Source organism: Talpa europaea (assembly GCF_964194135.1).
Source record: "Talpa europaea genome assembly, chromosome: 14".
Classification (NCBI taxonomy): Eukaryota; Metazoa; Chordata; class Mammalia; order Eulipotyphla; family Talpidae; genus Talpa; species Talpa europaea.
In genome coordinates, this window is record NC_140082.1 from 79,635,217 (window position 1) to 79,661,698 (window position 26,482).

A 26,482-nucleotide genomic window follows, 5' to 3' on the forward strand; every position below is an offset into this window, starting at 1 on the left:
TTGTAGTCTAATAATGCCTAGCCCTTGCCTTTTCCCCCTAATTTCCAAAGAGATTCTTACATTTTTGAAGAAAATTTGGAAAATTCTGAAGGTACAGAGCAGAAAATAAGAAATCAGTGATTTCCCACCGTCTAGAGACTAAGGATTCGGGGATATTTCCTCCAGAGAACAAATCTGTATGGGAGCTTGCTTTTGTCACCCAACCAAGATGAGGCTCCTTTCACCACATCATTAAGTGTGACAGAATAGTTGAGAGGTGCACATTTCCCCCTCCACAGCAACATCAACTGCCTCCCGCAGGGCTGTGCTGCTTGGCTTTGCTGTTGGGGGAAACCCAGCCACCAGGCGGCAGGTAGCCAGAGCAGGGCTGGAGGTGGGTTCCTGGAGCAAGGGGCCCAGCCTCGATGTGGTCCTCGGTGTAGGGCCCTGAGACCTGCTATCTCCCTCAGAAGGGAGACAGGCCTCTGGCTGTGTGGGAGGGGAAGGGCAGTTCCCCATGAGAAAATGAAGTGCCTCTGGGCCTCCAATCAGCTATTATATCAAATCCACATAGATGTGGATTCCTGCTGCCTGCTTCTGAGCCGTGCTACAGATACTTAGTCGCTGGGCAAGTGAAATGTAGCCACACACTTGGAAAATAAAGGGGAAAGCTAGAAGACGGTGCTGTCCTGTCCATCCACACATCGTTTTGTTCATCCACTTACATTTTCACACACAGCAGGTAGTTGCTTAAATGTATGATCATGTGCTTTAAAAATTAAATTACTGCAATTATAAAAATAACTGACACATTGAAGACATTGTGGTATCACTTAGTGAAATCTTACTTCTGGTAACACCACACCCATGGCCCACGGCTCCAAGAGCATCTTCTCTCGGAGTGAGACACGCTGCTGTAGTGGGCCTGGGTGCTCTAGATCAGAACTGTGATGTGTAATGATGAACAGTTCATCCAGAAAGGAGAGTGGGGAGAGGACTTACAAGAGAAAATCTTTAGTTCAACATCATTTCACATACACTTATCTATTTTATTTTGCAGGAATTTGCTATAAGCAAAAATATCCAGTTGGGTGATGAAAAGGGCTTAAAATTCCCCTCGGTTTGGGACTGGTCTCTTCAGTTCACGGCAAAGGATCGCACCCTTTTCCATAACCCCCTGTACATTGGAAAGAGTACGCCTTGTGTGCAAAACGGTTCTGTGAAATCTTTCAAATGGACAAAGGTAAATTACAAAAATACACTAACCATAAAAACCTGGTATTTGTTCACATACAACCAAAGACATCTTTTACAGAACACGGTGTTAAAAGTCACTTTCCATGCCAGCACTGCTAGTGCAGGTCTTGAGCATCATTTACTCTCTAACTGAAATGACCGTGCCTTGACATCTTGGTGACTGACGCCCACAGAACCCTGGTTAGCATCTGAGAATCAGCAGGGTGCAGCTCTGAGCCTGGGAATTCTGATCCCAGAATCCATGAGCTCTGCCTTTTCCTTTTCCTAGTGAATTCTAGATGTTTCCCTGACCCAGAAGTCTCAGAAATTTGCACTTAAGCAAATGCATGGGTGGGATGTATCACCTTCCCACCAGTCTCAGTAAGTACAGCTTTGGGGAGGTGCTGGATGAAATCTCATAAAAAGGAAGGAGCAAAAATGTCCAATTTTCCTAATGCTAAGTTTATTCTTGCTGTTGGACCTTCTCATCTAAAAAGGGAAGCTTTAGGAAAATAATGCTAACATCTCTCTTCTGTACAGAAAAGCTACAGCTCCACATTGCGAGGAATGCCAGCTTCCTTCAAGAATGGAATCATCAATGACCAAGAGTTACTTCCAAGGAGAAATTCATTGATATTAAAGGCGAAGCCAGAGCCTCCTCAGCAAGCCAACAGCCAGAGCAGGGGTGTGGAAGAGTATTTTCAAGAATGGTTTTCCAAGCCAGTTGACCTGCACGGTGTCCTGCTGCCACATCTCTCTGGAACACACATAAAGCTGTGGAAACTGTGCTACTTCCGCTGGGTGCCCGAGGCTCAGATCAACCTCGGGGGCTTCATCACTGCCTTCCACAAGCTCTCCCTGCTGGCCGACGAGGTGGACATGCTCAGCAGGACGCTGCGGCAGCCCGGGGCCAGCCCCGTGGAAGCCTGCTCCCCGGAGCTGGACCAGAGCAGGATGTACTTCCGGGCCAGCAGCCCACCTCAGACCCCGGGGACACCCGAGTTCCTCTCCTCCTCATTCCCCTTTTCTCCCGTAGGCAATCTCTGCAGACGAAGCATTTTAGGAACACCGTTAAGCAAATTTTTAAGTGGGGCCAAAATATGGTTATCTACCGAGACCCTAGCCACCGAAGACTAAAATCACTGTTTTCTGAACATTCGAGAGAAGCTATGAACTTTTCCTCTGGATTAAATTGCTGACGTAGGCATTTGAAACTTAATTTTATACATTAAGAATAACAGTTGAAATTTGCACTAATATTTTAAAACATGCTGAGTAATGCTTCCTGTATACTTTTTTTTTTAAAAGATAGATAAATCTTGTTTTTTTTATGTCCTCTTGTCATTTTCAGGTCTGGCTCACTTTTAGGTGAGTTACAGGCAGACTTTTCCCACTTTTTAGTACTGTGAGCAAAAGCTAGTCAGGTTATGTCTGCAACATTTATTTTGTCTGCATCCATTTTTCCTGCCACCTACTAAATGTTCTCTGATCTTTGGCCATATTGGCAATGCAAGATGCAGTCAGGAAAGTTAAGAAATTAGTGCTTAGAATATTTTCAAGACGCAGCCAGTAGCCCCCCTCAACAGGCATTAGTAGGTGTTCATGTATTTTTCTGGTCATTTTCTGTTCCTTCTAAATGAACTCACCAGGGGTTCAGTGTCCAAGGCCCTAATTTATTTTAGATCACTGTATTTGGGACCGTAGATCACTGTGTTTTAAAATCATGAGTTTGCTTTTAACTTCTTAGGACTAATGTTAAAATGAGATGCACTGTTAACTTTTAAAGCATTTGCTGTAGATAATGTAATTAAACTTAGAAGTGCCTTTGACATTGATATAAGGTATAAATACCACAGGAAAATATGTTTTTAAAGTTAACTTGTTCAAGTCCCACTGCATATTGGAAAGAGACTGTTCACGCTAATCTTCACACCAATAGCCAGGAATCCCCTCAGTCACATTTCCCACCCCACAATCCCAAGGGGTGTGAGGGTTAGATGCTGCTTCTGTCCAGAGCAGTTGGAGTTAAGTGCTATCTACACCAAACCCACCCCCAAAATAGAGGGCTTTCCCATCAATATTTCCAGTGTGCTAAAGTGTCCTTGGCACTGTCCCTTGGAAATAATAACTACTAATGGGGTCACAAGTCAGGTGACCTGCACAGATGTCCCTCTGCCCTCAGACAAAGCTCTTAATTCTTAGAGAAATCAAATGCACTTCTGTCAAAATACTGCTGTTTTAATAGATGAAAAAAAGCCTCACCCCACCCCCAGCTTTTGACAGCAATATTAATTGACTGAGAAGCAAGCAAAGGTGTATTCTTGGCCTAAAATGCCCTTGCTTTCAAACAGCGTGACAAGAGCCTCGCCAGAGCTTCAGGGTCAGCATTTAAGCTTACCGTGGTGGTGACATTACCACCAGTTCCCCACACCCCTCAACCCCATGTACACCCCATTTCCTGTTCAAAAGATGGATGTTTTCAAATTTGGCTATTAGAATTTCTTAAATTGACATCTTAAGCTTTAAAAACATTTTATATTAAAATGTCTAGTTGCCTTATTTCCTTTTCAAAAACAAGTTTTTTTCAAAAATTACCTTTTATGTCATGAATAGCCATTTCTATTTGAATTTATTTGCCTTTTAAAAATTGATAGTCTATATTTAAAGGGATATTATCTTAGAAAATTGTGCATATCTTGTGCATAAACCCAAAGTTTTTGCCAACTTGTTGCCTAGAAAATAAGGGCTTTGTTCAGTTTATATAAACAGCATTTTTGCCATTAAACATTTTTATAATCCTTGATTGGAAGCCAGTGCCCTTAAAACACCACAGCCTATCATGCCGTCGAGAGTGGAGTAATTCTCCCCTTTTTTATTAAGCTTCTTTATTCTTACAAATTAATCTAAATTTGATACTTTGGGGGAGGGCTGATCATTTAATTCTCTTCCTTAACACATTTATTTCAACTTTTTTAGCGATTTCTTTTGTTAATTTACAAGGTAAAGATTAGGTACTATTAATACTGTTTTAAAATAGAAAATGCATATTTTTATATGATAATCAAATGTAGTACAGTTTTTCATTTTATTTTTGCTGGACAGTTGTTATAGCATGATTATTGTGCCACAATTGATTGTGCATAATATGAAAAACAACTATAACAGCCTTAAATCCTAGCCATCGCAAAGCTGCTTGGTACCTCTGCCAGCAGAAAGGATGTTTTGGCGATGAAGTCCCAAGTGTGGGTGCAGACGTGGAACCAAAGAGCTGAACACTCAATGCCCACAGCCCTGCGGCGAAGCCTTTGCTGATCAATGCCACCCAGATGTCAGCCAGCTGCAGACTTCCAGTACTGAACTCAAAAGTGACAATGTTTTGCTGTTATTTTATGATGGAAACCAATTTTAAAACCAAAAATGTCTACTTTTTAAAGAAAAGTACATTAATTTGTGCTAAGAGGGCAAACACTTCACTGTATCCTTCAACAAAATCTGCTTGCTCCAGCAGTAACCTCAAGTAGTTAAAAACTTGATTTTGGGGAAAAACTAAAACCTTGTGCCTAAAATTGATTATGACTTGACTGCAAGTAGGATGAGCAGGAAGCTGAGAGATCTTGTTCAACAGTAATGAATGTGAAGGAAATTCTGGTTGCTGAATAAAATTTCCACAAAGTGTTTGTTGTAGTTATCAATGCAAAAATCACCTACCACAATATAGAACAGCTGAATGTACATAAATCCAAGAATCTACTTCCAGTATACTTATTGGAAACTGTGTGTACTACTTTTATAAAAAACCTGCAGATCATCTCATTTGGGTGTCAGTAAGTCTAATAAAACAGATCACATCCAACCCCTAAAATGACCACAAAGGTTTTGACCTTTAAAAAGTTCATTACTTGGGCCTCCCTGGTGGTGCAGCGGTTGAGCGCTGGGCTGCGAGGCTACCCACAGCCTCTGCAGCGCAGGTTCAATCTCCGGCCACCAGGCAAGGGTCCCACATGGTGCACAGACATCCTGCGGCGCCCGCTGCTCCCCTCAGCAGTGTACTTCGTCAGTCTGCCTGCCTGTTCTGCTCCCTGCTCTGGCTCTGGTGAATTCTCTCACCCTCCCGCACTTCTGAGTGTGCCAAGTGCTTGTATAAATAAAGAAAGAAATCTTTAAAAAAAAAAAAAAAGTTCATTACTTGCCTTGTGGCTAGACCAGTGTATTCTAGCCAATACAAGTTTTTGTAATATATAGACACTGTGCAAGATGAGTGGTTAAACCGTCAAGTTTATTACCACCAGTAACAAAATTAAATACAGGGTCACTTTATGCTTTTGAAATCTTATATATATGACTGATATTCTCAATTCTACAACTCTTAGTTAAGACCTTTGCTCTTCGCGCCAACTGCAACGACATGGCAGACTTCTACTTCAGCCCCTAACTTCTGCAACTCATCCAGCCAGATCATTTGCTTCTGTGAAAGACGGTCACTGGGGCCTTTAACTTCCACCAGCTGTAAGGTAAAGTTATAAAAAATTATTAGCATCTTATTGAAAATGGGCCAATGAACTACAGTAATTTGTACTGTTCACATGCCTGACTTTGTAGCCTACAAGGCTCATCTTAAATTCATCTCAGAAGGCCCAGCGCACCTCTTAGGGGCCTTCCTATATACTTTATGATGGTCTTTATCATAAGGATTAAACTTCACACATCAGCTCCATGAGGGCAGGAACTGAGTCAATCTCATTCACTGCAGATTACTAAGCCTCAGGACATGGTGATGAAAGGCATCCAAAGTGAAGTTAGAAGAAAAAAATTTTAATAGACCTATTAGCAGCCTAATAGATGTCTAATCAGAATTCCTAATGGGAAGAGGTGAGAAAGTTATTTGGAAAAGTAATGGCTAAAAATTTTTCACATTTTATGGAAACTAAACCTAAAGACCCAAGAAGCTTCATGAATCCCAAGCACAGAAATCTACAATTATAGTCACATGACACCAAAAGCTTGATCCGTTAAAGAACAGGTAAGTTAGACATAGTCAAAATTTAAAACTGCTTGTCAAAAGACACCAGTAAGAGAAGGGAAAGACAAGCCACAAATTGGGATGAAATACCCAATAAAGGGACTTGTATCCAAAATTCTTTTTTTTAATCTCAAAACTCAGTAGTAAGAAAAGACCCACCCATGATGGGCAATAGGGTGAGCCAAGGAGGGCACCCAAAATCAAGGAGTCTAAAGAGCTCCCATCCTCCGCTGATGCCCTACAGGAACCCCACCCTTTCAGTGTGGGATGATGCCTTGCGTCGAACCACAGGATACAGCAAGAGAGACAGAATGTCACCTTTAAAAGCAAGTTACACAGACTTCTGTCTTGCTCACCTGGTTCTCACTTGCCTGCTCTTAAGAAACCAGCGCTCTAAGGGCTGTGGGGGAGAGCTCCCCACTCCCCACCAGTGGCCCCTGGGTCCTGCATTCAACAACTTAAAAGGGACTCAAACTTGCCATCATCATGCAAGAAATGCCTCAAATATCTTTGATAAAAATTACAAATATGACCTTGCATTATGGCTCAACTGACCTTAAAACGATGATTTTGGGAGTTCCACACAACCAGGTCGGGGAGGCCTCCTCGGCAATGGCGGAAATCCACAGCCAGGCGCCTGCACACACCACTGAGGATGGGACCCCCCAAGCAGGAAACAAGATCCTGAACACAAAATCCATGGATCATTAGTCATCCGCTTATAACTGAGACCCTGAGATGCTTCAGTGTTTATGAGACAGAGAAAACTCAGTGTGTAATTCAGCAGAAACAGGTTCCATGAACAACAGGTGCTGTGTGCTGCCTGTCTTGGCCTCCAAAGCCATTGGCTAAGGTCCCGACTGGCCAGTTCTGGGACACCAGCTTGCTTTTGGTCAGTTGCATACTTCTGCCCAGTTGGGAAAATCCCAGGAAGCCGATGAGGAAAAGGGAATGTGGAGTGAGCGCTTCAGAGTAAGACAGCCATGACTCCCAGAGACCAGAGGCCAGCAGTCAGGGAAAGATGGCATGTGCTCTCTGCCCGGGGTCACAGGTCACGCAAAGGGAAATAGTCAGCTGGAAAAGCCATCATTGAGACTTGCTTATGTCCTAACAAGTCCCCTCAGTAACAGTGGCAGCTGGGCTGGAGTTACATAGATACATGCGTACATACATGGATATACACATGTTCATACAGACACACACATTCACATTGTTTGGGAGTATGCTGGAGTATGCTGTGCAGATTTTCACCTGAGCTTGCTGAAGAGACGAGAAGCGATCCCAGCTGACAAGGGAAGCCACTTTGCCTTCCTGGGCCTGCCACGTGGCTGCCACCCAGGCCCTCAGGCTCTCCGCCGGGGCACTGTGGATCTGCTGCAGCCGGGCCTCGATGGCTGGCCGCCTGCTTGTGAAGAAGCTGTCTGTACACAAGTCCAGGGGGAACGCCTGTGTTGCAGGAAAACAAGCTCTCACAGTGGACCGGAAAAGAACCAATTAATCAGAAGAATATTCACTACCTACAGAGTCTAGGAATTGGCTGGTTTGATTAAATCAATACATCCTTTTCCTCAAACGATATGTAAAAATTAAGTACTCTTTAATATAAAAGCAATTTCTGTACTGGTATTTTAGAGTTTGTGAAAAGAACTGGGTTCCATCAGCAGAAGTTCTCATGTGCAAGTGACAATGCTCATGGCCGTGCCCAGCACAGCACCGCCCGGACACGCGCTCAGGAAGGGCTGGGGCTGAAGGGCCATACGCTGAAGTTTCCAGTGGGAACGCTGAAGGCAAACTGGGCTTAAACATTTAAAACAATGAACTTGCATTTTTCTGTGAATCAGATTTTAAAACGAAAAGCTATTCTAAGAACATTAGCATCATAATGCAACGGGGGCAAGGTGGGGTTCTGACAGCCCCCGACATGTGCTCACGGGTGGGCCGGTCCCCCCAGTGACGGTGCCATTCGCGTACAGAGCGTGTCCGCTTGGCCCACAGTAACTGGTTACCTGGTAGGTGTTTCTGAAGACATCTGGTATCCCATCCGTGAAGATGATGTCCCACAGGAGGAGGCCACAGAGTGTGCTAAAGGTGGACCCTTCCCCGTGAATACCTAAGACAGCCACACAGGAAAGGTGAGCTTCCTCACTGCCTCAAAGCCACCACCACCGCCGCCCATTCAGTTGTGAAGGAAATAAAAGCTATTTTAGATAGGAAAGCAAATGCTGCTTTTGTGCCATTCCTCACTCAGTTTTATCCAGTTCTTACTTACATTCTCCCACCTGGGGGATCGAGAGCTCATTTTACAAGGAATTCAAATGACTGCTCTTTCTAGTAACTTCTCTGGTTCCCCTGGTGCTACTCACCCAGGACTCACACTCCAACCTTCCGACAGTAGATGCCTGGCTCTGAGGCCAGCCTATTGCTTTCAGTCATGGCCTGGTCCCTCTCCTCCTCTGGGCGCTCTGGGCACAAGCAGTGGCTCCCTGGGTCCTCTACCGAGGTCCTCACCCTCCCTGCCCACAAGGCTCTCTGAGAGCAAAACCAGCCTCACTCCTCTTAACATCCCACCCAGAGCACCACTCCTCACACACACCCGGCAGCAGGTGCTGGCCAAGTGGAAGAAAACGCCTTTAACAACAGTTGTTAAAAGTTCTTTTCCACCACCCCTGGGTGGGTAGCTCCACCTGCCGGGGACAGGACAGAAAGATGACAGCCACCAAGTGCTGACCACCGACCCCCAGGCTCTACCATCGGGTGCCCAGGCAGCAAGAGATGTGCACATTACCCTGGTCAAAGCCTTCACATCTATAATGGGCCAGAGCCAGCTCCTCCACAGAGCACAGGACGGTGGCAGGGGCGGCCCCCCCAGCCTCCATCACAAACACGGACTTGCCCATCCCACGCTGCGGGCACAGCCGGCCCGTGATGGTCACCTGCAAGGCGGTAAGAGAAGGCAGGTTAGCCCGTCAGGGGAGGCCTCTGGGAACCAGACTTCTGTGTCCTGAAGACACGTGTGCCGAGCAGAGCACCAGTGTATGACCCACACTCCGATGCCTGCAAAGATGGGAACAGGTCACTACCTGGGTCCCTGATTCAGGAGTTTAACAGCAAGCTGCTCCACCCCGGGGGTGAGCAAACCCCCCTTCAGCCTGCCCAGCCCTGAGATGAGAGGCCCTGTCCAGACAGGTGTTCAGTTGTTTTCACACTAAACACTGCTTATAAGTTTCTTCCAAGGAGAAAACCAAACAGTCAATGTTTTTAAGTCCAAAGTGCCCAAAGGCTATTTACGTACATGCTTAACATCTTCCACCGTTATTTCTGGCAGCTGCCGGAAGAGGTGTCTGTACTTCTGACAGCTCGGAGACTCTCTCAGGCGCACGGCTCTCTGGTAGAGCGAAAGGCGATGCCCCGTCCTGACCTCTGGATCCGCCAGCCCTGCTGCGATGCACTTAATGGCCTAGCAAAGAAGACAGTCCCATATCAGGATCCCAAAGGCCCCACAGCAGCAGCCATTAATTTTGTGTGACAGGAACCCAAACATTAATTAATTATTCAATTGTGCTAATTAACAAATGGCCAAAGCAGCATTTCCAGAGATTAAAGCTATTCCCTGAGATCCTATTCTAATGCTTTTAGTGCAAGTGAATCCTAATCCCTGACGCAAAGTGTGGGGAGCACAGAAGCCTGCTGGTTATCTGTGGTAGATGTGGACATGGTAGAGCTCAGTTGCCACCCCTCAGGGCCTGAGAAAGAGATGGCCTTGGATGGCCCTGGATGGCAGGGTGGAGGACAAGGGTGGGATGGGGGTGAGAAAGCTCTCTCAGGGCACCGCTGGGGAGCTTTGAAAAAAGACACATGTCCCCACCCCTGATCACAGGATGTGCATCTGCAGGGCAGGGACCCAGGCATCGATCCCTCCAGGGCCCTTAGCTGAGCCCCGCACGCACCTGGGGTGGTCCAACTCCTCAGTTAGGGAGAACCTTAGGTTTGGAAGGGCTGGATACATTTCCTAAGGTTATTCATAGTTGAATACACAAACAAAAATACTGAAAACCACAACAGGGTACCAATTCACACCTACTAGGACTATAATCAGAGAAATGGAAAATGAGTTGGGAAGATGTGGGAGCAACTGGAACCCTCTCACACTGCTGGCAGGAATGTAAAAAGTGATTCAAGTTAAAACCAGCTTGGCAAGTCCTCAAAAAGCTAAACACACCAACTCCATTTCTGAGCACAGGACCAAAAGAATTGAAGGCAGAGCTTCAACAGGGGCTTGCCTGTTGAAGCCAAAAGAAGGAAGCAGCTCAAGTGTCCATCAACAGATGAATGGATAAATAAACCGTGGTCTATTTGTACAGCAGAATATTATTCAGCCTTGAAAAGAAAGAAAATTCTGACACATGTGGCAACATGGAAGAACCGTAAGAACATTACACTATCTGAAATCAGTGAGTAACCAAAGAACAAATGTTATAGTAAATATCTAGAATAGGCAAACTCCTAAAGACAGAAAGTAGATTAGTGGGTACAAGGTGGGGGTTGGGAATAGGGAGTAATTACTTAACAGTTTCAGAGTTTTCAGAGTTTCTGTCTGGAGTGATGGCAAAGTGTGGAAATAGAGGTCAAATTTGCACTACATTGTGTGTAATTAATGCCACTGAATTGTATGCCTAAAAACTTAGAATGACAAATTGTATTTGTATTATATATTTTACTACAATAAAATAATAAAAAGCAAAAAAAAATAAAATAAAATAATAAAAAGCAATAAAATAAAATAATAAAAAGCAAAAAATAATAAAAAGCAAAAAAAAAATACCTTGAAAATCAGTGACAGGTTAGGCCACCATTAGTGGAGGGTTAAGAGGGGCTGGGAAGAGAAAAGGAGGCCTTTTGGGGGTGCTGGCTGCAGGGGAGGGATTGGCCCCTGGGCACTTCACAGGAACAACCTGCTAGCAGATTTCCTTACTGGAGAAGCACGTAAAGTAAGTGAGGTGCAAGGGGTTAAGACATAGGTTGCTATGAAGCTGTCCACAGCCACTGCAGCATGAGTTCAATCCCCGGCCAGGGAGCTACCCACATGGTGCAGCAGGCCTCTCCTGTCTTGCCCACTGCTCCCCTCAGCAGTGTATTTCAGTTGATCTGCCTGTTCTGCTCCCCACTCTGTCTCTGGTGAATCCTCTCATCCCCCCTCATCTCTGTCCTGTATGCATAAACAAATAAATATTTGAAAAAAAAAAGCAAGAAAGTGAGGAGTGGCATCAGAATAATGAAGATTATGAGTGTGACTACAGAGAATTAGGATTTTCCATCCAACTCAAAAATTAGCCCAGGGGCTCATCCACCTCTGAAAGTGACTGATGCTCCATTTATGAGAAGTGAGCGCAAGGGGGACATCTACAAAATTTTTGAACCTTTCTTCATTGAAAGAAAGAGGCCACACAGCCTTTCTCCACATGTGCTCTGGGCTCATGGATGCTTTCTTTCTCTTGCTATTTCAGCTCAACAAACAGAGAGGTGAGGCCGCACCACACCCACCTCCGAAAAAGGAAACTGCTCTTTCCTCTGGAAGCACTTTAGGTAACAAGGCACTTTTTCATTAGAAGCAATTAAGGCAGTCTACGCTGTGTCCACACCCAAGGTCAGTTTTTCCACCATTGCATCACCCAGATTCAACAAAGATGCCACTGGGAAAACCAAAGGTCCCAGTCCTCTCCCTTTAACACAAACGCACCCCTGGCATGAGGCCTAGAGCCTGGGGCAGCCAACATAGAGCCGCTGCAGCAGCCTTGGGGCCCCAGTGAGGCTGCTAGCCACTGAGACTACCAGTATCCCCACTTCCAAGGGCCCTGCCGGCCCCAGGGATGAGCAGCGCCTGGAGGGAGAAGGAGGCCTCCTCAGGGCTGGTCAGACAGTGCATTTGCCAATGGCCTCACAGAGGGCCCCTAAAGTCCCTGCAGTAAATCAGGGAAAAGAACAACTTCCATCTCTCTTTCTACCTGCAGGCCCCATGCAGCTCATAAATAAAACCACCATTTCCAAAACAAAGAGCACCTTCCTTGAGAGCACCTGCAAGTGTGGAGACAGCTACCCTGTCTAAGGCCCCCACTCCTTAACTTTCAGGTCCCAATTCCCAAATCCCAGTGCAGACTCCCCCGCCAGCCATCTCCCAAATCAATGAAGAGAAGACAGAAGTAGGCTACCGCCTGCTGGGCCTGTGTTAGTGTCCCTGTTACTCCTCTTGGGGTAGGAAAAAGACAAAAGAACAGCAAAGAAAGTACAAATTGCATTTAGATTGTTAAGGAATAATACCTACTATTTTTTTTTAATTTATGCAAAAGTAAAAAAAAAAGAAAAAAAAGGCTCAGGCATAGTGAGTTACCGGCTCTAGGCGTTTCAGGTGCTGGTGTAAGTTCAGAGCCAGCCTGTCCCACCACCGGCCTCTGCTGTCAGGACAGTACACTTGCTGGGACAGAAGGTTCTCGAGCTCCTCCACTGCTTCCTATGGCACCAACAAACGAAACTCATCAGATTCACACATACCAGAAATGGTCACTGTACTGAGAAGCCAGTAAGACAGGCGAAGGGCAAGCATAAAGCTTCCCTGTGCATTCTAAATAAGGCCAGGGACCCAGGACTGAAAGGGATTGCAAGGCAACCTCTGGAGTGGGCCCCCCAAGCTCCCTGAGGCATCCCTACTTTTCACCTAGGTCCACTGCTAACTGGGAGTAAGCAGAGGTCTGGACTGTATTCTCTATAAAGCAAGTCAACAGCTCAGGGCCACAAACAAGAACTGGTGGGGGGGCTGTAATCCCACAGCTTCTGGGATGCCAGCAAGTTACAGGATGACAGCAGAGGAATTAAGGGTGGACAGGACAGTAATGAGGGGTGTCCTCATCCCCACTTCAACAGGGAGTTCTGTGGAGATTTATATACACACACTTGGTTCATGCTTTGTGTAAGTCTTCTGTGGCTCAAGGATGTCTTTGAAACATCTGAAGAGTCTCAGAAAAATGCACAAACTCTCATGTGTACACCATTGGGGTTCACAGGTCCCCAGAAGCTCATCCAGTGGATCTTCTTGAGATTCATGGACCTAGGTAAGAACCCCATCCTCGGTACACCCTCTTAGTAAAATACAATTTTAATATAGAAATGCTAAACATGAGAAAGTTAACTAGTAATCTCACGATATTTTGTGTGAGGAGAGAACCAAATCTCTGATTGTGATTGTAAATTATTTCCAGACTGTCCGCAACAGCTGTCAGGGAGGCCCATGCAGGTATGAGGTTTCCAGCTCAGAGACCTCCCAAGCCACACAAGGAGTTCCAAAAGAGACCAGGCCTAGGCTGCAGAGACTGTGGCTCCTGAAGGCTCTGTCCTTGACCCCCGGGGCACATGTCACTCACAGCAGAGAATGCCAGGGGTAATCTTCAGGCTTCTCTCTAACCCCGGGGACACAGGAAGTGAGCTTTATCAAATCACTGCGAGCTGACCACAGATAGTGCAGCAGAGGGACCAGGCAGCTCTTGTCAGGCTGACTGCGGCCATGCCAGTGTGGAGGGGCAGGGACTCGAGCTCTAACCTTGTACAGGTGGAGTCTCTGCAGCACTTCCACAGACCGAGACAGAATCCTCGTGTAAATCCACCCGACCGTGAAACACCGCAGAAAGACCGGTAACGTCTCATGGTACCTACAGTGAAGATGTACACCGGCTGCTTAGTAATTCAGTCTATTGTTGCAAGACAATTACAAGACGTAACAAAGCAAACTGGATTCCTATCTTTTGAAAAGACAGATCCTAAGCACTGTCAGTTGCATCCAATTTCTGCAGCACAAATCTACATTCTCACAGCAGGCCCCATCCCCAGGTTACTTAGGTCACCAAATTTGGGTCTCAGGTCAAGCCAAGGGCCTACACCTGTTTTGTATGTCATGCACGCTAAGCGTGGTTTTCAAAATTTCGATGGTTAAAATAAATCCAAAGGAAAATAACTTTCTGTGGCAAGTAGAAATTATATGAAATTCTTACCTGAGTGTAAATAAAGTTATTCTGGAATCCGCTACCCTGGCAGAACAGACACGGTGTTGTCTGCAGAGCCTAAAACACTGCTGCGCCTTTCACAGAGCTACCAATAATCTAACTTCCTGGCTTATTTTTCTTTTCTTTGTCTTCTTTTTTTTTTTTTTTTAAAGATTTATTTATTTATACAAGCACTGAGTATAGTCAGACGCGCGGGAGGGTAAGAGAATTCACCAGAGCCAGAGCGGGGAACAGAACAGACAGACCGACGAACTACACTGCTGAGGGGAGCAGCGGGCACGGCAGGAGAGGTCTGGCGGCCGGGGATCGAACCAGCGCTGCAGAGGCTGTGGGCAGCTTCACAGCCCAGTGCTCAACCGCTGTGCCATCAGGGGAGGCCCTCTTTTTCTCTTTTTTTTTTAATGAAGAAAATAATTTATTAATGTGTTTGACCATTTATTTTATAGTTTGGCTTGAGTAATGGTAAAAAATTTCCCTACACTATCTTAGGGAAATCCTCTAATGTACATGCACATCCCAGGGGTAACATGTCCACACAGGTCTCCTCATTTCTAGAAAACTGTTTAAGTTCTGGACCTACTAAACATAGAGCTTCCATATGATCCAGCAATTCCACTCCTAGGTATTTACCCAAAGGACACAGAAACATCAATTCCAAAGAACACCTGCACCCCTATGTTTATAGCAGCACTGTTTACAATAGCTAAGCTTTGGAAACAACCCAAATGCCCAAAAATAGATGACTGGATCAAGAAGATGTGGTACATATACACCATGGAATATTACTCAGCATTCAAAAAAGATAAACACATGCAATTTGCTGCAACATGGATGGCGCTGGAAGGGATCATGCTCAGCGAAATAAGCCAAACAGAAAAAGAAAAATACTGGATGGTCTCACTCATAGCAGGAATCTAGAAAACTTAAATAAGGGACCAGGAAAATGAATAACTATAAGAAAGTGAAAATCAAAATCAACAAAAAACTATGAACCAGAGACACTTTTTGGGGGGTGGGGGGCAGGAGGGGAGGGATTGGGGTCAGAATGGGGGGGGTTGCAATTGTATGGGGAATATAAAAATAAAATTTATTATTTAAAAATAAATAAATAAATAACAAAAGAAAAGAAAACTGTTTAAGTAAATGGTTCAGTTTTGGTATGAATTACAAAATACTCCAAATGAAATATGGGCAAAACTCACTGCTCCCCTCAGCAGTGTATTTCAGTCAATCTGCCTATTCTGTTCCTCACTCTGTCTCTGGTGAATCCTCTCACCCCCGTACCTCTGTCCTCTACCCCCATTCTTGTATGCATAAATAAATAAATCTTTAAAAAAAAAAAAAGAAATATGGGCAAAGGGCAAAACTTTTTTTTTTTTTTTTTTTTGGCAGCAAGGGCCATTTTCCTGGCTATGATTTTTTAAAGTCAGTATTATTTCTGTATTAAATTTTATGCTGTTGGGCCTCCCCGGTGGCGCAGCGATTGAGCGCTGGGTTGCGAAGCTGCCTGCAGCCTCCACTGTGCCGGTTCGATCCCCGGCTGCTCCCCGTCCACCGGAGGAGGGTCCCGCATGGCGCACAGACCTCTCCTGCCGCCCGCTGCTCCCCTCAGCAGTGTACTTCGGTCCTTCTGCCTGCTCTGCTCCCCGCTCTGGCTCTGGTGAATTCTCTCACCCTCCCGCGTTTCTGACTGTACCCGGTGCTTGTATAAATAAATAAATAAATCTTTAAAAAAAAAATTTTATGCTGTTTTTTCCTAAAAGAGATATTATACTACTTTTCCTCATCATTGTGTAATAATAGAAAAAAACTTTTCTTAACAAATAAACACTATATTTAACATTAAATAACAAAAAATAAACAGCATCATGCACTGATAAACTTTTACAGTAAATGTTTGATTTAGCTTTCTTTTTCAGAGTAACATCTGCTTGCATTTCTACTGGAAGAACATATCTACCATGCTTCCCACAACCCACATCTCCCCCAAATCTACATTCGGCCAGCAATACTAAGAGAAGCCACACAATAACATACTACTACAACAGATGGCAAGCTGGAAGGTAAGTGTTCATTCACTTGAATGTCTGTTGCACAGGGATCTGAGTTATATAAAATACACTTCAAGCTTTCCTACATCTCCTACTATTTTACATGGCACTTTGCATAATGTAAACCAAGAAGGAAATTCAGTTCCACAGCTGGCTTGACCACAGAACAAAAGGAGTTTGTTCTTCATGAAAAAAATTACCTTAAATGGTTGGAACAATTTGGTCAATAAGTAAATTTTGACAGGCACCTGAAAAAAAAAATCTCACCTCAGAGAAGGGTGGTTTTTCAGATTGTTCCAATCCCTTTTCGCACACTGAGAGAGCTCATTAGCTTCCTTCCAGTTCCCACTAGCCATTGCAGTAGAAATATCATTCAGCATGTGCGAGGCAGCTGCATATCTAGGGGGGTAGAGAGAGGACCCACATTATCCAGTTTCAAGTGTGAATGATGTAGATAAAAAGAATTACCACATCTCTCTACTAGATCTAATTCTGAAGTTGTTAAAGTATGTTTTTGAAAATATGAGGATTATTTAAATGTTATTCTGGTGATAATATACTCCTCCACTGGAGTGTCCTAGCGGAACTGATACTGATTACTCAGTTAGAAAGAAAAAAAAAAACCCATATGTACTATTACATAACATGCTCCGTGCTATAAAGATGATGTCAATCAACTCATCCTTCCCCATTTTGTACTTACTCATTCATCCATTCATTCATTCCTTCATTCATTCAGCGATCTGGCAGCAACCACATAAACACGTAACTGACTTAGATTTATAATCTATAAGGTATAGCTTCGGTAACAGCAATTTAGTCAAGAGTTTGGTTTGACTTATGCTGGTCAAACCAAACAGTACGAAACAGACTGGTGAAAACTTCTGATTTATCAAGCACATTACTCTACTCATCATCATTATTAGCTTTATCTTAAGTTATTACAAGGTAAATATTCATCTTCAGTCTTATTCACACCAACAATATACTCACAAGGCAGGTTTGTTCAGATGTCTGTATTTTTTAAAAAGCTCTCTGCAAAAGCTTTTAAGGACTATAAGCCAGAGAAATTTTGTGTAGCTCTCACTCAAAACTTATTGCTTTGGCAAACCTAATCTAAGCACATTTCTACATTTCCCTGATAGTCTTAGAAATGTTTACAAGTGAGGCAGAATGATAACAAGCCAAAGAAACTTCAAAAACTGCTTTGATTATGAACTTATGTTTCTACTGCGGCTGGCAAAAAAAATACTAAAACTTCTTATAAAATTATTTTATAAATTAAAAACCACACAAATAATTATAGCCAAAGAACTTGATCTTACCTGATAAGATCATCTCTATCTTGGAAGATTTGGGTTTTCCGATTGACGGTGTACCTGGGAAACTCCATCCGACCAAGATTGACCAACAGCACAGTAGAGAGCTGTCCCTGACCACCACAGGCGGCTTCCTCATCTTCCAGAGAGTCGGTCAATGAGAACAGTAGCAAGATCCGGGAAAACACAGCCCGAGGGCCTCTGCAGACTCTCAGTGACTGTCCTGCCAAGTCTTTAGCCCTGAAAAACAAAGAAAACAGATACACCTCTCTTTCTTTTTTTTTAAAGGTATTTTTTGGGGGGTAAGATTGATTGATTTATTTATACAAGCACTGGGTACAGTCAGAAGCGCGGGAGGGTGAGAGAATTCACCAGAGCCAGAGTGGGGAGCAGAGCAGGCAGAAGGACCGAAGTACACTGCTGAGGGGAGGAGCGGGCGGCAGGAGAGGTCTGCGCACCATGTGGGACCCTCCTCCGTTGGCCAGGGAGCAGCCGGGGATGGAACCGGTGCTGCAGAGGCTGCGGGCAGCTTCGCAACCCAGCGCTCAACCGCTGTGCCACCGGGGAGGCCCTACCTCTCTGACTTTTTAAGCATTTGGATATCATATTTTACAAGTTACTTTCAGATAAAGTGAAGATAAATGGCATTCATTAGTCTAAGTCTGAAGCAAAACTACCACTTCCAAAGCTGTGTGACACTGGAGTATTACTTAACCTCTCTGGGGCTCAGATCCCTATCTAGGGACAGTGAGGATTTAATGAAATTAATTAAAGTTTTATACACAGTTTGGTTAAATAAAAGAGCAGATGAAGGTTGACACTGGTCATGAATGTGTAAAATACCAGCAAATTTATAAAGTCTTAATTTATTTGACATTAGCAATTCTCAACTCTTGACTGAAGTGACACTTTAATTAACAGGCATCTGTTTGAAAGGTCATTATCAAAGGTTTTGTGTACAGGAGGTAGTATAACTCTGCATCCAGGTTTGCTGCTGTTCTCTGACATGCAAAATGGTCCAGAAGCATCTCTATTCCAGGGTAAACTCAGAGTGAATTCAGTTTGATTCTGGATGTCTCCAAGGGCTTGAGAGTCTGAATCAAATCCAGGGCTCTAATAACTTTGCATACACATCCAAAACAGAGTTTCTCATTCTCCACATTGATATCTGCCCCAGGGGTGCTGTCCTGCGCATGAATTACAGAAGGCTCCGAATTATGCCTGGCCTCACTGCACTAAATTCCAGGAGCAACTCCATGACTCCCCACTTCTTCATGACAACCAAAAATGCCTCCAGACATTGCCAATGTCCCCTGGAGGGCAAAGTCATCCCCATCTGAGAATCACAGCAGAAAACCTCACTTTCCTATGCATCCCAGAGGCTATTAGACAAAGCAGTGCTGCACCCCTGGGGATGCTGTAGAGATCAGCGCCACCATCATTACATGAGGGGACGGGGTGGGACTCCAATCACACCACCATGTAATCAGGACCCACACACTGTGAAGAGTGATGAAAAGCACCTACTTCCTTCATTCCATGCACAGCCCAGAGAGTCCCAGTGGACCAAGCCTCTGAGCTGCAGAAAAAAGCGTCACACATGCTAAAGTGAGTGGTGGCTATCCAGCAGGATGAGGAGAATGTAAATAGTGAGCCTTGCGCTGTTCCCTCACTGTAAGAGCAGAGTAAGATGAGGGACACTGCCCTCCTGTGGGGCTGTCAGACAAAGAATCTACTGCTGGGCTCAGCAACAAAAGAAGAATCAAGACAATCTTAAAGGACAGTGACTTCAGAGCAACTAAAATAGCCTTAAGAATCTCATTTTCCTACAAGCCCAAAGTCAGTCCATAAAAAAAAAAGTATTTTCATTTATTTATGTTCAATGCTAAGTGTTTATAATGAGAGGGTTGCTAATTTTAATAATTATTCACTCACTTGAGGTTAACAAAATATTTCAGAAACAATTAGTAAAGAAAGGATTTAAAAAATATTTAACATACCACAGGGATGAGGACTTTATACTCCTAAAGTCAATTAACTATAAATATGTAACTTATTAAAATACTTTTAAACACAATATAAACTTTAAGTGTTAGCAGGAACACTTTTCTTAATGTATGCCTTATTTATACCTATGCTTTAGTAAAGATTGTTATTTGCAGTATCTTCTCAACAAAGATGGGCTTTTGGCACATAACAACTGAAGGCTACTTGTGTGCACAAGTGCCCACAAATATGTACATGTATATGTATGTGTAGACACACACACATTATATAAAATAACTAACAGTGACATCTCTTTTTTAGTGTTTTCAAAAGTGTTGTCATTCATCCTCAACAACTCCAGAATAGTGGATTCCAGGCTCAGAATCAGTGGATTCCAAAGCTTATAGCAAACATTTATGTTTAAACTCAAGAAAAGTTACATATTAATATTGACAGATTAAACTTCAATAACATTTACTGAAAAAAAATTGGCTGAATAGTTTACCCTTAAATTCTTTAAGAACAGTAGTTGAGGGCCTCCCCGGTGGCGCAGCGGTTGAGCGCTGGGTTGCGAAACTGCGCGCGGCCTCTGCGGCGCCGGTTTGATCCCCGGCTGCTCCCCGGCCACCGGAGGAGGGTCCCACATGGCGCGCAGACCTCTCCTGCCGCCGCTGCTCCCCTCAGCAGTGTACTTCGGTCCTTCTGCCTGCTCTGCTCCCCGCTCTGGCTCTGGTGAATTCTCTCACCCTCCCTCCCGCACTTCTGACTGTACCCAGTGCATGTATAAACAAAACAAACAAACAAACCAGCAAACAAATAAATAAAGCATGCCTCTATTAAAAAAAAAAAAAAAAGGAACAGTAGTTGAGAATGAATTTATTTTGAATAATAAAATACTCTTAAGTATATACCAAAGGCCTACTGCCTTTGTTCCCCAACCTCGAAAATTTTTTTGGTCTTAGAAATTAGTATAAAAAAGAAATTATGAGTAATATACAAAGAAAGAATTCAGTCTAATGTAATTAATATTCTGTCTTCTCAATCTAATTATACCTGAAATAAGCAATTACAATTAAAAGATGTACCATCTACTAGAATAAGTTTACATGTACTATCAACATTTCAATGTTTTTACTGCAACAGTAGCCAACAAAACCTTTTTAAAATTACTGCACTGATTCCAGGCTGATTCTTGCTCCAAGTACAAACTGAAGGCTGTCTGGCCAATTTGAGAAAGGTGTCCACCAGCTGCTGTTTCTGCCCATTGGGATTCACCAAGTGGAAGGTCTTTGCCAGGGTTTTTAGTTCAGGAGCAGAAAGAAGTTCAAGCACTTCAGAGAGTTCTTGCAACTCAGATTCTAGAATGGTTAAAAAAAAATTTAAATAAAAATAGTTGTAAAGAATTTCATTATTGGGGCCTCCCTGGTGGTGCAAGGGGTTAAGACACAACCTATGAAACTATCCGCAGCCACCACAGCATGAGTTTGATCCCCGGCCAGGGAGCTACCCACATGGCACAGCAGACGTCTCCTGCCTCCCTGCTGCTCCCCTCAGCAGTGTATTTCAGTCAGTATGCCTGTTCTGTTTCCCACTCTGTCTTGGTGAATCCTCTCACCCCCCACACTTCTGGCCTGAACCCCAGTTCTTGCATGCATAAATAAATAAATCTTTAAAAAAAAAAAGAATTTAATTATTGGACCTCCCAGGTGGTGCAGCAGGTTGAGTGCAGTGCTGTGAAGCTACCTGCAGCCTCTGCAGCGCAGCTTTGATTCTCGGCCAGCCAGGGAGATACCCACTTGGCGCAGCAGACCTCTCCTCCTATCTTGCCCGCTGCTCCCCTCAGCAGTGCTTTCGGTCGTCTGCCTGTTCTGCTCCCCACTCTGTCTCTGGTGAACACTCTCACCCTCCTGCGCCTCTGACCTGTACCCCAGCTCTTGTATAAATAAATAAATCTTTTTAAAAAAAATTTCATTATTTCCTAGCTTTATTTTCTCTAAAAAGAAGGCAGCTTAGTCAAACACAAATGAAATAACATGCTACTGTAGAAAGTTTGTTTACCAAACCAATTATTAAAGAATATGAAAAATAGATATAAAGGTTAAAACATTACAGAACTTCTCACTGCAGAGTAAAGGAATTCTAAATAAAATATAAAGACCCACTATTGTTTGGCCATCCTCCTTAAAGACTTACATTCACTCTTTTCCTGATTATAAAAACTCAAATCAATTGTGCAAAAATATCAGCTCTCCTCTCTCCCCACAGGCCTCTGGCTGAGAACTTATTAAACATACAGTAGACATCATGCCATTATGAGACCCAGAACCATGGTAGACCTGAGGATTGTGCTGAATCAGACCTGGCTAGTCTCTACTTTCAAGGTATTCACAGCTCAGCAGTGCCTTCACTCTCCTTTTAGCAAATAGGTATTGGGTATACACTGCATGACCTGGGCACAGGCGCTTACCTCCTCACACAGTGAGTGAATAAGCAGCCATGCCAGGCAGGATAACTGCTATAAAGACAAAACTGGACAAGGCCAAGTGAACATGGCAGGGCAGTTGTACACAGGTGGTCAGGCAACTTTATGAGGTGACATGCAGAAGAAGTGGGTGAAAAGAGGGGGCAAAGGTATGGATGAGGGGGGAAAGGTATGGCAACAAGAACAGGATCAGACAGAGGAGTGGTCCTGAACCTGTGATAGTCAAACAGATAACAGCAGGGAATCTCTATTATGCTAGGAAAATGTAACCCAGGCTGAATCTGGCTTTAACATCACATGAATAACTTATTATACTCCAAAGTGTAAAAACTCTGCAAAAAAAAAAAAAAATACTATTTTCCAGGCACCATGGCAGGAGCAGGCACCACACTATGACCACCATTCTGCAAACTTAACTCTTATGCATATTTTCACTTTGCACCTTCTTCAACCAAGCATACCTGTCTGCAGAAAGCCTGCCTGCTTTAATTCTCCAATCACTGGTGTTAAGTCAGAAGCAATCTCTGCATAGTCCAATTTATTTATCTTAATCCAGCTGAATTTACGTTGAAAAAGTCGTACATATAACTTTTGACCATTATCTGCAATAAAGAAATATAGTGAAAAATATTATTTCTCCTCAAAAACAACATACTAATCTCATTTACTCTTTAAAACTGGATGAGTAAAATATGAGAAATACATGAAAGCTTGCTCAACTCATCTTCTAAGAAAATCTCTTTCTTCCTTTGGGAGATGTAATTTATTTCAAATAGGAAGTCCCTTGCCTTGTGCGCCTGTTGCACAGGACAGAAAGAGCATCCAGGATGGAGAGCCCTGGTCCAGCTCTGCCTTCTAAATTATGCATGTCTTTGAACCTGAGATTTCATTCTCCTCCATTAAAAAAAAGGGGGAGGGGAGAATAATACCATATTCTTAAAGCTGGGGGGAAATTAAACAAGATGAGGTATTCAATGTGTGAAAACTACTTTTTAAAAGCTGCAATATTGGTAATGATTATTGACCATTTAAAAACTTCTAAGAACCAGGCACCCTATTTTCTAGCCACCAACATTAGTATGCCCTCAGAGATGTCCTATCCAGGATTCCAGTTGTGTTTTCTGCTTTTAGTTTAACATACATTATTCCATTTCTGGTGGAAAAGAATTTTCAAAAACTAAAGTCTAGGTCTCTTAGGGCAGCTCCTCTCTATCTCAAGATCTCAGCCAAGCTGCTGGGTCTATTTCCCTACTACTTTGGTTATCTTTAACTTTCTGCCAAATCTAAAATGGTATACTTACACTTCTAAATTTTTCAGTTTTCCCTTTTTTTTTTTGAAGAGGCAAAATCAATTAGAAGTCATTCTTTTCAGAGACACTAAAGATTCTCCGTGGAGCACAATATACAAGAATGCTGCAGAACATGCAGTTGGGGACCATCAGTTTTCATGATATGCAAGCATAGAGCCAACCACTACACGTGCTCACAGGGATGGATGCAAGCAGCACCCAAGCAAAGGTCCGTGAAAACTCCAGACAGGAGTGGGTGAGGACAGCACAAGTCAACAAGGAAGCTGTGTGGATTTAAAACAAAAAACCCTCCTCCAAATATCAGCAGCACTGTACAGGATTTTTTTCTTTAACCCACTGAACAGTCATGACCTCTACGAAAAGTTCTTCCACCTTGGGAGGATATCAGGTCCACAGAGCCACCACGGCCCTGCAGGAGGGTGCAAATAGGCTGGCTTTTGCTTGGAACTGGCACTATGGGCTTAGGGCCACCACTGAATGCCAAGGAACTGAGGCAGAGACCAATGTTTTTAAATGTACGGATTTAGCTTGAAATGTTTCCATTTCCTCCACACCCTGACTTTTAACAGGGTGAGTCCAGGGAACTAAAATACTGTTGGAGGAAAAAAGCTGCCTCAATACCTGTTTGTTCTATTCCTGTATTTTATTTTACTAACTTTTGAAGAAATGGTTTGAGAAATCAGCAAAATAATCAAATCTTGATTATATGCTCAAAAGGCAAAGTACACTTTTCTAAGTCACACAGTACTTTTTAAAATCTAGAAACAACTGTTTTATAACCACCAAACACACATATAACATACACCAAATATAACCTTCTATTATAACCAGAGTAGCACTTGTAAGGCATAATTCTGCAGAAGCAGACATCAGCAAGAGAGCGCGCGCGTGCGCGCACACACACACACACACACACACACTCACTTGTCCATCTCTAGAAGAACCTGGGAGAGCTGACTCCCAGAGGGCTCACTAAGCCACACTGACTCCTGGTGGCCATTACATTACTACCCGTCACATCACAGTCCAAATCAGGGCAAGTGGGAAACAAGAAAGCAGATAGGATCAAGATACCTGATAACTGATAAAATTTCATTACAATTCCCTTCTCAGCTTCATCAAAGAGCATCTGATCATCTTCATTCTCAAACACGGCTTTCAGCACCATGAGGAAACTCTGAAGATAGTAAGGATGACTCGGCCGTGCTGGAATTGTTTCAGCGGGAACATTAGCGCCTGATCCTTGCTCCAAAGGAATCTTGCCAATGATTTCACTCCTGAAGCCACCGTTATCTTCCAGAAGAAGTTCTTGGAGGCTAGTCAAGTTAGAACCAGCATGTGCAGACCCAGGAGATCCTGTCTCCTGATGTGATGACTGTCCTGTAACTTCTGAACCAATTGTCATCTTTACCTCTTCACAACTTGCTACCTCGTATTTTTCAACACCTTTTCTATCTACTTTGATATTCTCCTTTGCAAAACTGTTCTCTAAAGCAGACTTTAATTTATTCCCAGGAGTTAAATCTGGTGAATATAACATGGTAGCAGTATCTGAAAGGGCGGGAGTGAGGGCTGATTGCCCACGTTCCTGGGGGGCCTTTAAGCTTCCAGCTTCCACTATTTGAGTGCATTCCACAACATTCTGTTCTTTAAAATCACAAGTAAACATATTTTCCTTTTGAGAACTATTCTCAAAAACTGGATCCTTGTCCTCAATCTCTGTACAGTTATCTACCAGGCTCCTGACTGCAGTGGATGAGGAACTCGGTGGACTATGATTGACAAATTCCTCATTCTTATTCATTGATCTTTTAGCCTTTATGTATCTTCTGGACAATTTAGATGACAGACTTCCCAAAGGAATGACTTTCGCATTGCGATATGACAGTTCATCTTGATTTTTGTGCACCAAATCATCCTTACTTTTAAAGTAGGGGCTTGTCTGCTGTTTTATGCCAATTTTTGTTGACTCACTTTGGCAAGGGGTTAAATTGGTCTTAGGTGATAACAATTTCTCTGGGGTAACATTTTCTACCGTAACACTGGTTAAATTCATTGTGGATACATTTGATTTCTTTAAGCCAGTATGCCCTGAACCAGCAGGAGCGATGTCACCATTGTTAGCACACACTTCATCGAGGTGCTGATTTAAGTCATATCTTGGCACCATTTTACTACAGATGGGGCATGCAAGTTTTGCAGGGGGTGCATTGTTAAAAAATGAAATAATTGAGTTAGATTCATTTTTTTTAGCCTTGCTAGTTGATAAACTTCTACGAGGTCTCTTTTTCTCAGGTTTCCTTTCTGACATGATGTGTATAAGGAAAACCGGGTGTTTCAAGTAACAAAACACCCGATATCACCGGGGAAAGAGAGCAGTGGTTTACTTTTACCTCCCTGACTTGAAATAAAAGTGGAGTTTTATTTGACTTCATGCTCTTCGTTAAGGCAGTTTCTTCTTCCTACAATATAAAGCACGTGGATTAAAAATATGTTTAGGACGTCAACAACAGAAGGGGCCAAGTAAGCACTCAACAGGCGCTGGCAGTATCTTGGCATGAGGACAAATGCGTGGACCTGGGACAGCCAACCGAGATGCCACTTGGAGCTCTACAGGCAACCGCAGAGAGTCCCTCAGCCCTAAAACGACAGCGGTGGCCTTCCCAGGGCTCGTTTCTCAGATTTCTCTTTAGGACCTAAACCTACACTTACCCGTTTCAAAAGGGGACACTTGGACTATTTCAAATCCTGTGTTTGAAGCCCCTGCCTTGGTAACTTTCTCTGGGCGAGACCATGCCCATCTAGGCTCCACCTTGCTTTAGAGGCCCGCACAGTCCCCAAGTCGCGGGCCATAAAAACCAGAGGAGTCCCCGCTGCAGCTTCGGCCACCGAACCCGGGCACTGCCGGCCCGACCCCAACGCCCGCCACCTGGGACGCGCACCTGCGGCTCCGCCACCCAGCCCGGGCCGCAGCCCGCCCCCCCCCCCCCCCGGGGCCCCACCGCCAGGGGCCGCCCTCCCGGCTGCTGCACCGCCGCCCGTCGCGCGCCA

The 26,482-nt window shown here is 43.9% G+C and overlaps 2 protein-coding genes across 2 annotated transcripts in view; one reads left to right on the top strand and one right to left on the bottom strand.

Moving 5' to 3' along the window:
* Positions 1–2,352, top strand: part of MTMR10 (myotubularin related protein 10) — a gene marked incomplete at its 3' end in the record, with an annotated part of 40,232 nt that extends 37,880 nt beyond the window's left edge. Inside the window, exons 15-16 of the mRNA XM_084253900.1 lie at positions 1,040–1,222; positions 1,756–2,352. Of these exons, the coding sequence (XP_084110026.1) occupies positions 1,040–1,222; positions 1,756–2,352 (780 nt within the window). The remainder of the gene's footprint in view (positions 1–1,039; positions 1,223–1,755) is intronic.
* A 3,229-nt stretch (positions 2,353–5,581) lies between these two features.
* FAN1 (FANCD2 and FANCI associated nuclease 1) lies at positions 5,582–25,802 on the bottom strand (the record flags this gene model as incomplete). The annotated part of the gene is made up of 13 exons (XM_084253129.1): positions 24,506–25,802; positions 22,583–22,723; positions 20,796–20,997; positions 17,660–17,893; positions 16,602–16,733; positions 13,824–13,932; positions 12,621–12,740; positions 9,528–9,692; positions 9,021–9,168; positions 8,242–8,345; positions 7,487–7,681; positions 6,791–6,919; positions 5,582–5,719 (listed from the first exon to the last, which is right to left on the bottom strand). The coding sequence occupies exons 1-13, from the start codon at positions 25,740–25,742 to the stop codon at positions 5,582–5,584; spliced, it is 3,054 nt and encodes a 1,017-aa protein (XP_084109255.1). The 5' UTR covers positions 25,743–25,802.
* Between the last annotated feature and the right edge of the window lie 680 nt (positions 25,803–26,482).